The 15,676-nt window shown below is 43.2% G+C and overlaps 1 protein-coding gene across 5 annotated transcripts in view; it reads left to right on the top strand.

Annotated features, from left to right (window-relative positions):
* Positions 1-3,765, top strand: part of VPS13D (vacuolar protein sorting 13 homolog D) — a 189,126-nt gene extending 185,361 nt beyond the window's left edge. For 4 of the 5 annotated variants that reach the window (XM_077837552.1, XM_077837556.1, XM_077837555.1 and 1 more), the window contains 2 exons: positions 664-904; positions 2,096-3,765. In XM_077837552.1, the coding sequence (XP_077693678.1) occupies positions 664-904; positions 2,096-2,227 (373 nt within the window). In that variant the 3' untranslated portion in view covers positions 2,228-3,765. Of the gene's footprint in view, positions 1-663; positions 905-2,095 lie in introns of those variants that run through there. The other variant, XR_013348386.1, reaches the window with a different exon arrangement.
* Positions 3,766-15,676: the final 11,911 nt, after the last annotated feature.

The following is a 15,676-nucleotide window of genomic DNA, read 5'->3' as shown; positions in this document are numbered from 1 at the left end:
TTGGTATGCTATCATGCTATCTCACTGCCTTGCTTTCTTATCTTTCTATTCCCTATCACTTCTAACTCTCTGCCTTTCTTTGGTGTTTGAGTGAGACTGTGGTATACCCAATGTTTGGTTTGATCTAGAGTTAACCCTGTAACTCTGCCTATCTTGCATAATGACAGGTTTCAGAGTAGCAGCCGTGTTAGTCTATTTGCAAAAAGAACAGGAGTACTTGTGGCACCTTAGAGACTAATAAATTTATTTGAGCATAAGCTTTCGTGAAGTGATGAAGTGAGCTGTAGCTCACAAAAGCTTATGCTCAAATATATTTGTTAGTCTCTAACGTGCCACAAGTACTTCTGTTCTTTCTGCCGATCTTGTAGCCCTAATCTCCAAAGCTAGAAAGGCTACAAAATGGGCACTTTAATATTAATATTACACTTATTGTGCAAGGGTGATGGTTTGAGGCACACTTCAGTTTGTTTTTGATGAACTAATAAAAACATTTGAATCCTAAGGTCACAGCGCTCTCTCTGCTGCAGTTCATTTTCCTGGTAGGTTTTCAGAGGTCACACAGAGAGTAGCAAGTACAGGAACAGAATAGTCTCCCTCCCAGCTCAGTGTTTTACAAATGAGACGATGTAAAAAACCACTGACTTATCTTTCCGGTTTTTGCAGTTTCATAGCAGTGGAGAACACAGACAGCTATTGTGTTCTCATTTCATCCAAAGCTGTTTATTTCCTGAAGAGTGGGGATTATGTAGACAGAGAGGCCATCTTCTTGGAAGTCAAATACGATCATCTCTACCACTGCCTCATTTCAAAGGACCACGGGAAGGTCTATGTGCAGCTGACCAAGAAAGCTGTCAGTACAAGTAGCGGTGTAGCAATGCCAGGCCCATCACAGCAGAGACCTATGGTGAGGACCCAGCACTTACTCTTCTGTTCATATTGTGGTTTTGTGGTCACTATATTGCAATAGTCCAGTGCTTTGGCACCCTTGGTATACCGTCTTCTGTGCCATTGAATTATAACAATGCCATTCAGCTGACAGCGAAAGTAGACATAGTAGTCTTTTTTTTTTTAATGGTGTTTTGCCTATCTGTGAGGGAGACCTGGGTGCAGAAGTGATCCTGGTACTTTTCTGTAAACTTCGGAGAAAGATCAAGGGAAATTCCAGAGCTCCCTGAATAAGGGAAGGTATCACTGACATATATGGACTGTTACACTTCCTGAGGACAAGAAATCCAATCAGAATGATAGGCGGGGCATTACCCAGGATGATATTACTAGGGGCGGAATCTAATTTAAAAAAAAAAACAAATTCAGAAGCCTGACCCAGTATTCCTTAGTTGAATGGAATAGCCATCAGGCTGTTTTACAGTGTTATGTCTGTGCTTTCTCACCTTGTAGTAGAAAAATATTCTCTCCAAACTCATGATATCTATTCCCTGTGTATAGTAAATTTAATCTTTGTAATGTAGATAGATCAAATATAGTAGAGCTCTCAGTTCTAAAGCAACTGGAGTTTGTACACTTACTAATGTAAGTATTAAAGTAGCACCTAGAGACGTGAACAGAGATCCGTGCCCCGTAAGAGGTTGACCATGCCCCAAAGCACTTACATTCTAAATAGAAAAAACACAGAAAAGATAAGAGGGGTAAAATGACTGGCCCCAAAGTACTTGTATGGCCCATCCCTCTCCTTCCAATAAAAATAACATACCTAATATCTCTAGTTGTCTGCCTGTCTGTTTCTTTGAGCCAAGGTCCATGTAAATAATTAAAATACTGTTTATCAGAGTATTTCAGAACCCTTTTACAAACATTAATTCACTCAACTTCAGCACTAAGCTAGGTAAGGAAATCTCTACTTCAGAGATAGGGAAAATAACGAGTAAGTGGCACACCTAAGAACAGAAACGGAGTCCCAATTTCTAGTTTTCTACTTAACACTAGATAGGACTACCCCTTAAAGTAACCAGCCTGGTCGTTGCAGTTAGATAACTGCAGGTAGTTACTTTAAGTCCCAATTTCTCTTCACAGTGGTATTACATTTTCCCACTACTTTTAATACTTCTGTATGTGTAATAAACTTTTATTTGTGCAGGTCCATGTGAAGTCTGAAGTCTTAGCAGTAAAGTTATCTCAAGAAATAAACTATGCAAAGAGCCTTTATTATGAGCAACAACTTATGCTAAGACTCAGTGAAAACCAAGAAGAATTGGAGGTGGACTCCTGAAACCATCCGACTTACTGCCAGACCGAATTTCCCTAACACCATTGCAAGTACTAATCCAGGGGATAAGGGTATTCTGTCTCCAAAATAAAATGAAAGAACAAAAATGGGTTGGTGGAAATTGTATTCTGTAACTGAAGAACCCAGTGCACTGGAAACAAATGAATGCAATTAGAGTCTTTGCTGTATGAGATTATTTAGTTTGAGAGAACAATTTTTTTTAAAAGTGTTTATTGAATAACAAGACATTTGAAATGTTATGGGGGAAGTTCTGTATTTTGATAATATGTATATATGTACAACTGTTTGATGTAAATAAGGAAGTACAAACTAGTTTGTGGGTCTGTATAAAGGTCTGTTTACTGTAAAAAAAAAAAAATGAAAGAAAAGTTCTATTGAGTCATATTGCACTAAATGAAACTGTACATTCTCTCTAGAAAGCTATTCTTAAGAGTGGAGGAATGTAGATGTAATATAAAGACATTCATTTGTCTTCTGTGGAGTTGGGGTCCAGAACACAGAAGACCTGTACTGGTTAAAGAATCTTACCATAAGAGTGCACTTTGTTGATATTCAGGACCCTGGGTGCAATTGAAAGCAGATGCATAAAGTGCTCTGCCAGAAGTTCACTTCATTTTTTTTACACCAGATTCATAATGCTTTTGTGAATTTGTTCACTGGAGTAGAGTGGTAGGGCTTACTGGTTCACATAGTTTAACAGCAATCTTCAGTACTAAAAACAGAGAGATCATTTTTTGCAAAATGATTGTTTAGTTTTCAGAAAAATAACCACACCCTGTTCAGAGCTGTATTGAAGACAGATATAATCCAGTTGCTGGCACATTGGCAATATATTTTAAAAGGACAATACTTGAAATCTCAATTTACTGGTTTTACACACACTTCCTCCACCACCCTTTGATTTAATAAGTGTGATTTAATAAGTTAGTTTGTTATTATAGGGTTGCTCATAAGTGTTAGGCTGCTGGCACAGATTTGGGTTGATTTGAAAAATCACTGTACCATTTGTTTTGGAATCGTAAAAAATGCACCTCCTAATTAAACTATTTTAATAGATACAGTATTGAGAGGCAGAGGTACTTTACGTCAAATGTTGGACTCATTAACCTTGACAGTGTTCCTTTACCAAAAGCAGAGTGTGATCTCATAGACTTGGAGGAAAGATGGTGGCTTGTCCCGTAACTCAAAGAAACTAGGAAAATTGACTTTATCTGTAATGGAGTTAAGTCTTATTTTGTAAGTTTTTTCAATTAAAAAAATATAAGGAATATCTTGCTGTTTACTTTTTTTTAATGGTGCTATTGGGCACTTTGTCTCTCTGAAAGTGGTTTACAATTGCAATGACTTCCTGCCTGCAACATGGCATCTGCTGTGTAAGTTTCATCGTGGGGTATGCTATTGCCACAAAATTACTGAGTAACATGTTGCGGATTTCAGCAGGTTTTCCAAACATGCATACTTTTTGTAAACTTTTGATTAGAAATAAGCAGAGGTCCATTAAAGTTTTACTCTTGAATTCACTTATTTGTCACGTTCTTAAATAAAGGCACACCATAAGGGTATTTTTAAATTTAAGGCTAGAGTAAAACAATTTGTAATGCTTGTAATACGTGAAAGGTAGAGGTTCAATGTATAAAGAGAAGCTGTGATGATCAGTTAATGTGTGTGGTCTAAGTGGTTAGAATTTGAAATCCATAAAGGTCCATTACACAGACTAAACTGAATGCTTCACTTTCGGTGTACATTTCTCTGCATATTGTATTTTTAAAGTAGGTTTTAGCAGTTCAGCCTGTGCATTGGCTCAGTATTGCTTTAGGCTCACTGCTACTGTCCCATATAAAATTCATACTTGTTGCAGTGAGCATCTAGCTATTCAAGCTGGAAGGGTTTTGTGGGAAGCAGCTAATCATATTGGATCACGCACAATCTAAAATAAGAAATAAATGTTGACAGTTCCCATCTTCATGCCAGTTCAGTGGCAAGAATCAAATTACTACATGATGATTCATATATTGTTGAGCAGATATGTATTGGTAACTTAAAAAGCAAGAGACACCAACAGCTAAAAAGGTTGGTTACTGTACCCTGCATATAAATAGTGGCTCCCTAGGCTCAAATAACTATTTCTGTTTTAGTTTCAGAAACTAAATAACTATTTACCTGTTTATGATGGTAATGGCCATCCAGTAAGCAATGCCTATCGTTCAGATGTTAGAAGATTGTAACCCACCAACTGGACATGAATACAGTGCATTGTATTTGGCTTTAAACCATTCTAAGACCTGTCACCCCATACCTTTGAAACAGTGAAGAAAGTTCTTTTACTAGGCCAAATTGTGTCCTTATCGGAGCATCCACCCTACTGTTTGCAAAGGGAGTAACACACACATAACCGAAGGCAGTAATTTACCTCACTTAACAATCTGGTGCTCAGTGGGTTTGAACGTTAAATATGTACCTTAAGTGACAGAGTGCGAGTGACATGAAGTTTCGTCACCAGAACCCAACTATTTTTGTATTATTTCAGTAAGAACTCTTACTGTGTGCTTCCTTGTGTATCATAGAATCTCAGGGGTTGGAAGGGACCTCAGGAGGTAATCTAGTCCAACCCCCTGCTCAAAGCAGGACCAATCCCCAATTTTTGCCCCAGATCCCTAAATGACCCACTCAAGAATTGAACTCACAACCCTGGGTTTAGCAGGCCAATGCTCAAACCACTGAGCTATCCCTCCCCCGCTGTTACCGGCACTCCTAACCCATTGCTAACGTAGCTTTCAAGTGACGTTTTCTTCTTCGCCGCCCCTTAGAAGATTCATAACAATTCAAACCAGCTGGAAGCAAACAAGGAGGACCAGTTGCTGCATTTCTTTAATTATACGGTTAGTAAATGCTATCACCAGAGCTTGAGCACCCAGAGGAAAATCTTGCGTTCCACCTTACGACAGTTGAATATGAATATTTATCAACAACAGAACAAATAGCTTAGCAGCCCCATCCTGCTGCTAGTGATGGCAGTGGGATTACTGCAGCTGACGACAACAGTGAGAGCAGATTCAGGCTTTAAATGATGGGCTTTGCCTATAAATGCAGTTGAACACCCAACTCCCTCGCCCCGGACCCTTTAATATTGTAAATCAATCGAACAGCTAGAGACACTAACCTGTGAGAAACTCTGAAATTAGCTTGTGAAGAATACAGTAAGGGTGACACTGGGTTCTTCTTCCTTTCACTCTATTATCCTCATAAAACATGATGCATACAAGTTTGATGAGCAAACCAACAATTGCTTCACGCTTAACATGAAATTGTTCATCACTGCCTTACGTATCCATCCACCTTTATTTGAAAAAAATAAATAAATTGCACATTTAACAAAGATGCAAATGCCACATTGGCTTTAACAGTTGTATAAAAACAATAACCCAACAGGTATTGGGGTAGCTGTGTTAGTCTGTAGCCACAAAAACAACGAGGAGCCCGGTGGCACCTTAAAGACTAACAGATTTATTTGGGCATAAGCTTCCGTGGGTTAAAAAACCCACTTCTTCAGATGCTGGAGTGAAAATTTTACAGATGCAGGCATTATTATCCATGAAGAGAAGGGAGTTACCTTACAAGTGGAGAACCAGTGTTGACAGGGCCAATTCAATCAGGGTGGATGTAGTCCACTCCCAATAATTGAGGAGGAGGTATCAATACCAAGAGAGGGAAAGTTGCTTTTATACCACTAAAGATGCTCTGGTTCTCGATGTTCTCTGTTTTCTCTTCAGTTGAAAATCGTACAGCGTGTTCTCTGCCCATCTAGAACACTTCATTTTCATTCTTGTTTGAGCAGCTAATGCTTCAGCAGTCGGAGAACATTTATAATACTGACTGTGAAAGGGTAAAGTTATTTCAAAATGATTCTGAGGATCTAAAATAAATATTTGGTTCTACACTGTGTAAACAATGTGATCCTAAACCTTTTAAGGCACTGTCTTGCCCTTTATTATGTTACTCCTATTGAAATATTCCTCCCACATATGGAATAAAAATGGTATCTGCCTTATAGAATCTGAGAGGGACGAGGTGTGAAGCACGCTTTCAGAAGTCTTAAAAGACCAACACTCTGATGCAGAAACTACAGAACCTGAACCACCGAAAAAGAAAATCAACCTTCTGCTGGAATCTGACTCATGATGAAAATGAACTTGCTTCAGTCTGCACTGCTATGGATGGTTATCAAGTAGAACCCATTATCAGCCTGGGCACATGTCCTCTGGAATGGTGGTTGAAGCATGAAGGGACATATGAATCTTTAGTGCACATAAATATCTTGCAACACCGGCTACCACCATGCCGTGTGAATGCCTGTTCTCACTTTCAGGTGGTGATATAAAAAAGAAGCGGGCAGCAGTATCTCCCCTAAATCTAAACAAACTTGTTTGTCTGAGCAATTGGCCGAACAAGAAGTTTAAGTTTTACATTTGTTTTATTTTTGAATTTAGTTATTTTTTTATACTTAATTCTACATTTGTAAGTTCAACTTTCAAGATAAAGAGAGTGCACTACAGTACTTGTATTAGGTGAATTGAAAAATACGATTTCTTTTATTTTTTACAGTGCAAATATTTGTAATAAAAAATAATATAAAGTGAGCACTGTACACTTTGTATTCTGTGTTGTAATTGAAATCAATACATTTGAAAATGTAGAAACCACAAAAATATTTAAATAAGTGGTATTCTATTATTCTTTAACTGTGTGATTAAGCGTGGTGAATTTTTTTTAAGCTCTGTACGAAGATCCAGGAACGTGGCCTTTCCCAGCTGGGAGTTCTGCAGCCACTGCTCATCGTGCCAGACTCACATCACGATGCGATCCCAACAGTCAGCGCTCAATTCTCAGGCCTGGCAGAGCTGAGCCACCGCATGGGGTTGCTCAGTGAATGCCAGCAGCAACCTGGCCTTTTTATTCACTGTGTCCATCGTCATCCAGTCATTGTCCTCGAATGTTTCCTCTTCCACAGCACACCACTAGTTGCCGCAGAACTCACTGAAGTCCTGCACTTGCAGGAGCCTCCTATGCTCTGTTTAGCAATGCTCGTTAGAATTGCACTAAACTCTGTAGGGTCCATGCTTCTGCCAGCGAGAAGGCAGAGACCGACAAGCAGCGCACAGGAGGGTGGGAATTTTTTTAAACCGCATGAAAATGGTGGAATGGACTAAGTGTTACGGGATGGAGAAAACGGCATTGTGAGAATTTGACCCCTTCCCGCAGTTCCCAGAAATCCTTGGGTGAATTGCTGGCATCCCACAAAGCATCGTGAAAATGTCCCATAAGGCCTTGTACTGAATGGCCATGCAGGGCAGTCTGGGATACCTGCCATGGTGCATCACATCTTTCCATCACCGTAACCACTTGTGGTGAGCAGCCAAGGGTGTATGTGCCCTAGCGGTCGACAGAAGTCGGCAACTTAAGCCAATGTAATTTACAGTAACCAAACTTGGTAGTGTAGACGAGGCTAATGATAAAATAAAAATAAAAAGCAGCAGCTCTGTAATGAACCATGGTTGTTCTCTGGACCACGACTGTGTTTGCGCTCTGGTGGATAGTGACAGAGTGTAGCATTAGTTATCGGCGAGGAGGCTTCATCGTATCCACTCATTATACTCCACTCCTGAACATAGCCATTGTATGAACAACATACCCCCATATCTCAGTGTCTGTACTTTGACCTGTTAAACTTTTACCCCCAATCGGGGAGCTTGCAGTTTATATATTCCTTAAGCCACCCGCTTCTACACCGAATTTTGCACCCCTCGCTAATCTGTACCTTATTCCCTGATAACCAGAAACTTCTATGCTTAAACTCTGTACCGTTTTGTTTTTACTTCAACATCATCTTACTAAAATTAGTTATCGGCGAGGAGGCTTGCCAAAAACATTTGAGTAAGTAACTCATTAACAATTGACGAGCACTGAATAATAATGTAGCCATTTTCCTCGGTGGAGTTACAGCACTCTCATTAGTATAGAAGTAAAAATAATCTTGGAACTAGCTGTGCTTACATAAGAAATGCCTATTCCATTATATAAATTCTATTAATGATCTGTTCTACGGTTATGTCCTTACCTAGTGTGCTTTGACTCTAGTACCAAACGGCCTCTTTTGGAAACTGACACACTACGGCCCAAGCCGTGTGCCCAGCACAAATAGTTCTCAGGATAAGAATAACCTTGCACCTCGTGCTTTTTCTGGTCTGACTCAAAAGTACTAAAAGGCCATGAGAGAAGTAAACAGCTTTCATGTGCGTTTATACTTTGGGTAAATGGACGGGTCACCCAAAGGACAAGGATTGTGTGTAGAAGCTATAGAACAATTGTTTCCAGAGGCTGAGCACGCAGGGAAAAATGGCCCCCTGAACACTGTGGCCACAAAGAGCTTTTTAACCAGAAAAAAAAGAAAACCAAGAGAGCTATTTGTGAAACCCCCTTCCCTGCTGTCCCTGGAAGGCGGAGGCTACTGGAGTCTGTCTGATCTTTAATTGATCCCTTTTACACACACTGCTGGCAGCTGCTGTGCAAGCCTCTCCCAAAAAGCTCAAGCACAAACGTTTGCTTTGACCAGGGAGAGTCGCTCACTGGAGCTAGAGTCTGTTACGTTCAGGCCCTTCCTGAATGCTACTTTGCCAGTGGTTCCAAGCTACAGGTGGTAGGTTAATGACATTGCGGGGACTGCCCTGTAGTTCTGAGGGGGTGGGGGGCAGAAAACCCACAGTTCTGTTTGCTTAGCCTACCAACCCTAACACAGGTAAACAGGCTTCGACTTTGCTCCTGATCAGTGAGACCCCACTGGCACTTCTAAAGAGGCCTTGGAGAGCAAGCTACGGGTTACTTTTTCATTCCAATGGGCTCTGAAACTTGCAAGAGGAATAGATGGGTATTCTAAGGCAATCTGCCCCTTTTATAAGCTCAGGGTGGAGAGGGAGCAGCCAACCCTATCCTGGAGAGAATCCAGCAGACAGGTGCTAGGAAGCAGCTGGGAAGCACCTCATGATTGGCCTGCACTCTCAGCTGGGCAATATAAAGGAGAACTCACCCCCCGTGATGGGGGGGATTGAGGGTCATACTCTCTGCTCACCAGAAAGCAGACCCTGCAGAGCCCCCTGGGGCTGGAAAGGGCCCTTCCCAGTAGCTCCTGGAGGCCAGAGGTCCCCAGACTGATTCCCTAATCAGCCTGTTGTTTGTATTGCTTTCTGCAGAGTTTTCTTTCTTTGCGAAGAGAATAGAGCCCTGCGGAAAGGGGCAGAAACCTAAGCTGGCCGTGGCTGACTCTCTATCCCCAGCTGGTGACTATGGCCACCAGCATGCACTGCACATCTAGTTTATTTAGCAATCAAAGCACTTGTGCCTTCCAGGAGCATTTGTAACCAGCCACATCAAAATAGTCAACTCCTTCAGCCCAGAAATCAAACTTTTTAATGCAGCTACATGGGCAGCACCTATCTGCATGGGCTACAAACCTATGGAGGCAGAGCTGTAAATAGCCTGGCTCACGACCTGCCTGGCCCAGCCCTGAAAAACCCCTCAGTGTATCTCTAGACCACATGCACTAGGAGCAATTTCTAAACATTAAGAAAGCACCGTAACATCCCTTCAGTGTAAACCGGTATCATTACACCCATTTTCAGATGGGTAAACTGAGAAACAGAAGATGGTTCAGTGTCTTGGTCAAGAGCTTATAAAATCAAGGGCAGCACCAGAAACCGGGCTCCTTCTTCCTGTTCTGTTTCTAGCTGCTAGACTTCCTCAGTTTTATCTACACAGAGCCTTAAACAGCAGCACTTAGCGAGGACAAAGTGAAAGCAGCCAGGAGGACCCAGTGTGTGATCTATGTGTATTGGCAGCTAGAGTTAGAACAAGAGGGTTTCTGTCTCCTCTCGGGGATCACAAGTCAGTGTAGTCACTAGAAAGTTTAGTTTTTGCCAACTTCTGCCTGCCCACAACACTCGCCCCTTCCCTCGCTCCCTCTTCCATGAAAGAGGATCAAGGATCAGAATACACTGGCGACCGTGTTTTTTCCACAAAAATAATGTTATCCGCTCCTCTTACTTGTCTAAGGAAATCGGGGAAAAGACAAATGCCTTAAATTTACCAAGTTCTTCTTGAAAAGGAAGGGAAAAAAGCTTTCTCTGAAAGCGAGTGCATTTTTTAAATGGCTTTGCTGAATCAGCACAAGCTGCATTTGTTACTGAAGAAATAAGTTTCATGCTGAGCACTTTGCAACTGAAAACCATCCTTGATGATTGCTAGGGAAGAGCGACAGAGCATTTCAGAGCTAAAGCTGGTAGCATCAATAGACTGAGGGAGGAAAAGACTCGGCTGAGTCTTGTTATACATGGACCATATCATCTTTATTAACAAAGAAAACCAGATATTTGAGGTACATTGATTTAAGAACAAACAAACCCTGAACTTTAGAGTAGGGTTGGATGGACTACAAAAATGTGAACGGTGATCCAAATTTCTCAACTGGCTACCTATGATGGGGACGACCCAGATTACTCCTCTTCGTTTAAGTTTCTTCACTGTGCAGTCTTCTGTTCAAACCAATTTGAACTAGTTTCCACAGTATGTTTGTGTGATTGACCGTGAACTGTTTTATGAAAATTTAGATCTCTCGCTTTCCCTTCATCTGCTAATCTAGAAAACAATTGAGTCTCTTGCAAGATTTATTCCTTAGGAGTGTGAATGGTTACAAAATCCTCTGACTGTCTAGTAATTCTCTTATTTGTTCAATTGGTTTTCTTGGGCTAGAAGAGAGCCTTACTGGACATAATTGTCAGGCTCACTCCTGGGTTTTTTTTGAAGATTAATACCTAGTGTGCTTGTCTCTAATCTTCCAGTACCTTTTGATTGCCTCATGACTCAAAACAATTCTTAATGAGCTACATTTCCTCGTGCTCTTAACATCCTATGATACATACCATCCAGGCTGACTGAGCTGCCTAAGTATATTCAAATTTTCATTCCCTTGCTCAATTTTTTTCATTGGTTTGTCTCTCTATTACTTCCCAATTGTCCAGATTTCTTTTATTTTTCTTGTTAGTCATAGATTATAAAGCCAGACGTGATCATCTAGTCTGATCTCCCAGATAACACAGGCCAAAGGAGTTGAGTATCTCAGTCATTATATAGTTCTTAATTTAATTCCCCGCCTCATTTATTTAGACACCCTCCTTCCCCAGCCTTCCCATGATCTGTAAAAACCTCTCATTCATTTAGTCCCTGAAAAGTGGTCTCTCTTTTTTTCAGAGAGATGACATGCTCCAGGCAAACCTGATCAAAGGTTTATTCTCTCCCCTGTTCAAATGTCCCTAGCAGAGGAGATGAATAAATAGCCTCACAGGTACAGAAGACTGGCAGTTCAGGACCCTGTCCTACAAAGGGCTGAGAACTTCCTGACTTTGCCTCATGGGCTCAGACACTCCGGCAGGAAGTCAGCCAGGTTCCTGCTGCACAAGTGAAGATCAGAGCGTTGGAGACCAGGGGCCACTGGAGAAACAAGGCAGAAGGAAGTGGTGGCAGGACACCCACGGTGTAGACTCGGTCTTACTCTCTGGGTCAAGCACACCTTGGCCAGATTCATACAAAGAAGGCACGTTCCCATTTTCACCCCAGGTTCCCTGAAATCACATCCTTCAGCCAGAGCTCTACAAGCTGCAGCTTTTCGTTGCCCTACAGTGACAGGGTCAAAGAATGTCATCTGGCTGCAAAATTCTGTGGGCGCCTCTATTCCGAGTTTTATCACTCAGCACTTCCATTCACTAGTCTTCCGGCCAAACTCAGGTTTTCGAGGCCTTGCCAGCTTAGGTTTGCCCAGGAAGCAGCTTCACCGGTTAGCGTTAAAAGACACTGCAACTGCTGATCGGTTTACGTCCTGAGGAATGAAGATTTGTTACCCCTTGTACAGTTTTTCCCACTGCAGACGCTAACCTTAGTCATCAAACTATCAAATCCCTTTTTGACACGTAGCCTGTGTTGGTAGGGACACAGGAAAAAAAACCCAACACCCTCCACACGTTTGCAGTCAGCAAGGGCTCATCCTCAAGGGTGAATGCTTATAAGTAAGAGGTTAAACAGAAAACTCCCCTGCTTGGGGTTATATGGCCCATGGGTACTGAGCCTAAGCAACCCAAAGGTATTTTCCCGCTCTTGTCTCTCAAACAGCCACTTAGAGCCCTTCCCCTGAGCACAAGGAGGTGGAAGCTGAGCTATGCCCCAGCTCACTGGAGCCCTGTGAGGCACCACAGAAGATGTTCCCACTGAGGTCTCTATCCACAGTGTCAGCGAGCAGCAGATTTAATTTTTCAGCAGTGCGCGATCATCACCCTTGCTGGGCTCGCTCAGCTGTTCGCAGCCAGCCAGGCATGTCTTGGGTGGAGGCTATCCAGTTACTGGGGCTGTTACGGCTGCAGCTACCAGCAAGAAGTTTAGTAATGGGAGTGTGGCAGGGCTGTAGTCATACCCTTGGTTACAGTAGTATTGTAAGGGCCTGACATTTGTTTGCTGCAGGATCCAGTGGCAGTTGAAAGAGGCCAGGTCGAGCACACTGGACCTGCTTTCACAGCGCAGTCATTCCAGAACTGTAATAAGGCCCGGGGAAAAAGCACTGGGAAAACGTTGCTTGGCCTGATTCTTGCTCTCAATAAATTGTACGTGTTCCAGGCTCTGTAACAGCCAGAAAGGCTGTGCAACGCAGTGTCTGTATCTTCCAAGGAGCCGAGAGCTAGAGGCCTGCCCATTCAAGAACTTGTTTGGACTCCATTCAGCGGTGTCTCTTCTCCAACTGAGTGCTTTCACGTACCGCAACAGCTGGTGGCCAGCAAAGAGGCTTCCAGCACAAGCAAGGCACCCAGACGCGACGTGACATTTGCTTTTGGGGAGACAAGGCCAGGGGAGGTAGTTTTGGAAAATCTGGGTTGTCCCCAGAAGAGAGCTGTTTCCTTTGGCTTGTGAACGTTGCTCAGGCTGCGAGCAATAACAGGCTGGAGAAGCCAGCTTTCCATTCCCCTGTTCCATTACTCTTTTTGATTGGCACTTTAATGAGGGCGCTAGGGGTCGACCCCCTGCCAGGGGGCTGGTTCATGCCCCGTTTATCTCACAGTCCATGTAAGACTAAAATAACACGCCAGGCTGCGTTTCACTGCCTTGTGATCCAACAGCCCACCATGATGGATTGAGTGACTGCGGCAAGTTGGCAGCTGAAGTGTGTTGTAACAGTATCTTTCTGTCAGCACAACACAATGGATTTGCTGAGTCCTGGGTTTTCTCGGTGTTCCTCTGTTGCCATCGGCGCAGGAGTTGCTAACGTTCATTTTCCAGGGGGCTGCAACGGGATAAAAATAATACTAATAATGTTCCAAAGGTTACTTCAGGCTTTTCTTCGCCTCAGCTGCCCTGCAGCTGATGAAGTAGGTGTTGCAATGCCAGCTTCACTCCCCACACAAAAGGCGCCATAAATTCCCAGCGTCTGCTGTTCCAGCTCTGCTTAAAGCTCAAAGACTAAAGGAGGCAGCCACGCTGGCGCTTTTCCTGTGTGCGCATTCTGCTGGGCCAACATATGGTGCACAGGGCTCTTCCCCCCGCAATCAGTACGATCAGCCAGCGCAGGAATAAGCAGCTGGGTTGCTCGGGTCTAGTTAAAATGTGATCATACAGAGTCTGTTAGCCTGGGCTAGAGTTTATAAAGTGAGGTCAGGCAGTGAGCAAACTCTATCCCGTGCGGCTACCCCACATAGCGGCAAGGCTTAAAGTCAAAATGCTCTGCACTGCGTTTCATCGGAGGGGCTCAGAGAATCACAACCTCTCTAAGGTGTTATTGAATTCCTCCCTCTGCCCCACCAGTAAGAGCATCCCTGGTGGGAAAAACAGGCCCTGTGAAGTTAAGCGACCTGCCTCCAATCAGTGCGTCACTGGCAACGGTAGGAATAGAACCCAAGTCTGATTGATTGGGATAAATAAGTGGCATTATGTCAGGGACTGATCTGGCCTCAGATTCCTTCCCTAAACATTACACCACGTGCCCTCCCTCCATCAAATATCCTGAGAGCCAAACAAGGGGATGTTCGTTTCCTAAAAAAGGTTTGGGCTGAAGGTTCTGCGTGAAGGGGAAGAACTGGGTTTTTTTATTAGTCATCTGAACAGGTTCTCCATTCCCCTGATATCCAAGGGCTTGCCGGAGTTCCTGGCAGTTCTTAGGTTTCAGAGTAGCAGCCATGTTAGTCTGTATTCGCAAAAAGAAAAGGAGGACTTGTGGCACCTTAGAGACTAACAAATTTATTTGAGCATAAGCTTTCGTGAGCTACGAATTAGAGTTAGTCTCTAAGGTGCCACAGGTCCTCCTTTTCTTTTTGGCAGTTCTTAGTGGCTCCCAAAAGTGAAAGCATTCTCTCCATGTGAAACCGAGCCCTGACCCTGAGTACTGGAGTCAATCTTTTATGTTCAGCTTTTGCCATCACCAGCATAATTCCAGGGTGGGACCTGCAAGCTGGTGGGGTGAATCAGCTGGCTCCACAATCAGACAGAGAGATTTCAGTGAGCAGGTTTCCTCCCCAAGGATGAGAATTTTTGAGAGCAAAGATTTCAACAAGAGAAACTTGAACAAAATGATTTTATATAACCAGACAAACAACCAAAACCCCGGGCTCTGTAACAACTAAAGGGTGTGGAGATCTCCCTTCTCTGCAATGAGACCCAACCTCATCACTCTTCTGACAACTAAGTAGCTATTTCTTTGGTTTCCTACCTCCTTAAGTCTGCCTTGTGCAAGATCTAAGCAAGGGTATCAATACTTAACCTGCTGTAAAATACCCTGTCACTGCCATGAACCAGAACCCCTGAACTGAGCCAAACCTACGGATGTGGGGTATCTAGCTCTGTCTAGTCATGGCTGACCTCGAGCTGTGCTCTGAGCATATGTAGACAAGTGCTATGAAGGAGAGAGGACGGACACAGGGCCTGCCTGGAAAGGGGAGATGGAGGAGAAGAGGACAAGAGTGTGGAGAAGGCGATGGGGATGATGGAGACAGGAGAGGATCTTGAGGGAGCATAAGAAGGTGATAGATGGAGAAAAGGCAAATCACAAAGGAAAAGGAAGGGGGAGAAGTGGCTTTAAAAAGAAGTGGTTGCCCTCAGCAGCACCTGTTTTCATGTTTCAGTATGAACAAATGGCTCCCCATGGGCCATGTGGTGCTAGAAAAATAGACCATCAGTATTTGCGAAGGGGCAGGAACCGGTATTCCTACCAGCTGGCATCATGGCTGCCCAGGGTTCTCTAGTGCCCCACGGCTTTGCTGGTGGGTACAGGATAAATTCAGCATCCCCCCCAGAGAGGCCAGTTCACAGGCCCCATGCCAAAGGGAGTAAATCTCGCTCTTAAGAGCGCTA

This window comes from Eretmochelys imbricata, chromosome 18, assembly GCF_965152235.1.
Source record: "Eretmochelys imbricata isolate rEreImb1 chromosome 18, rEreImb1.hap1, whole genome shotgun sequence".
Lineage (NCBI taxonomy): Eukaryota > Metazoa > Chordata > Testudines > Cheloniidae > Eretmochelys > Eretmochelys imbricata.
Note: the sequence above shows the minus strand (reverse complement) of the source record. Positions and strands in the feature narration are given on the sequence as shown.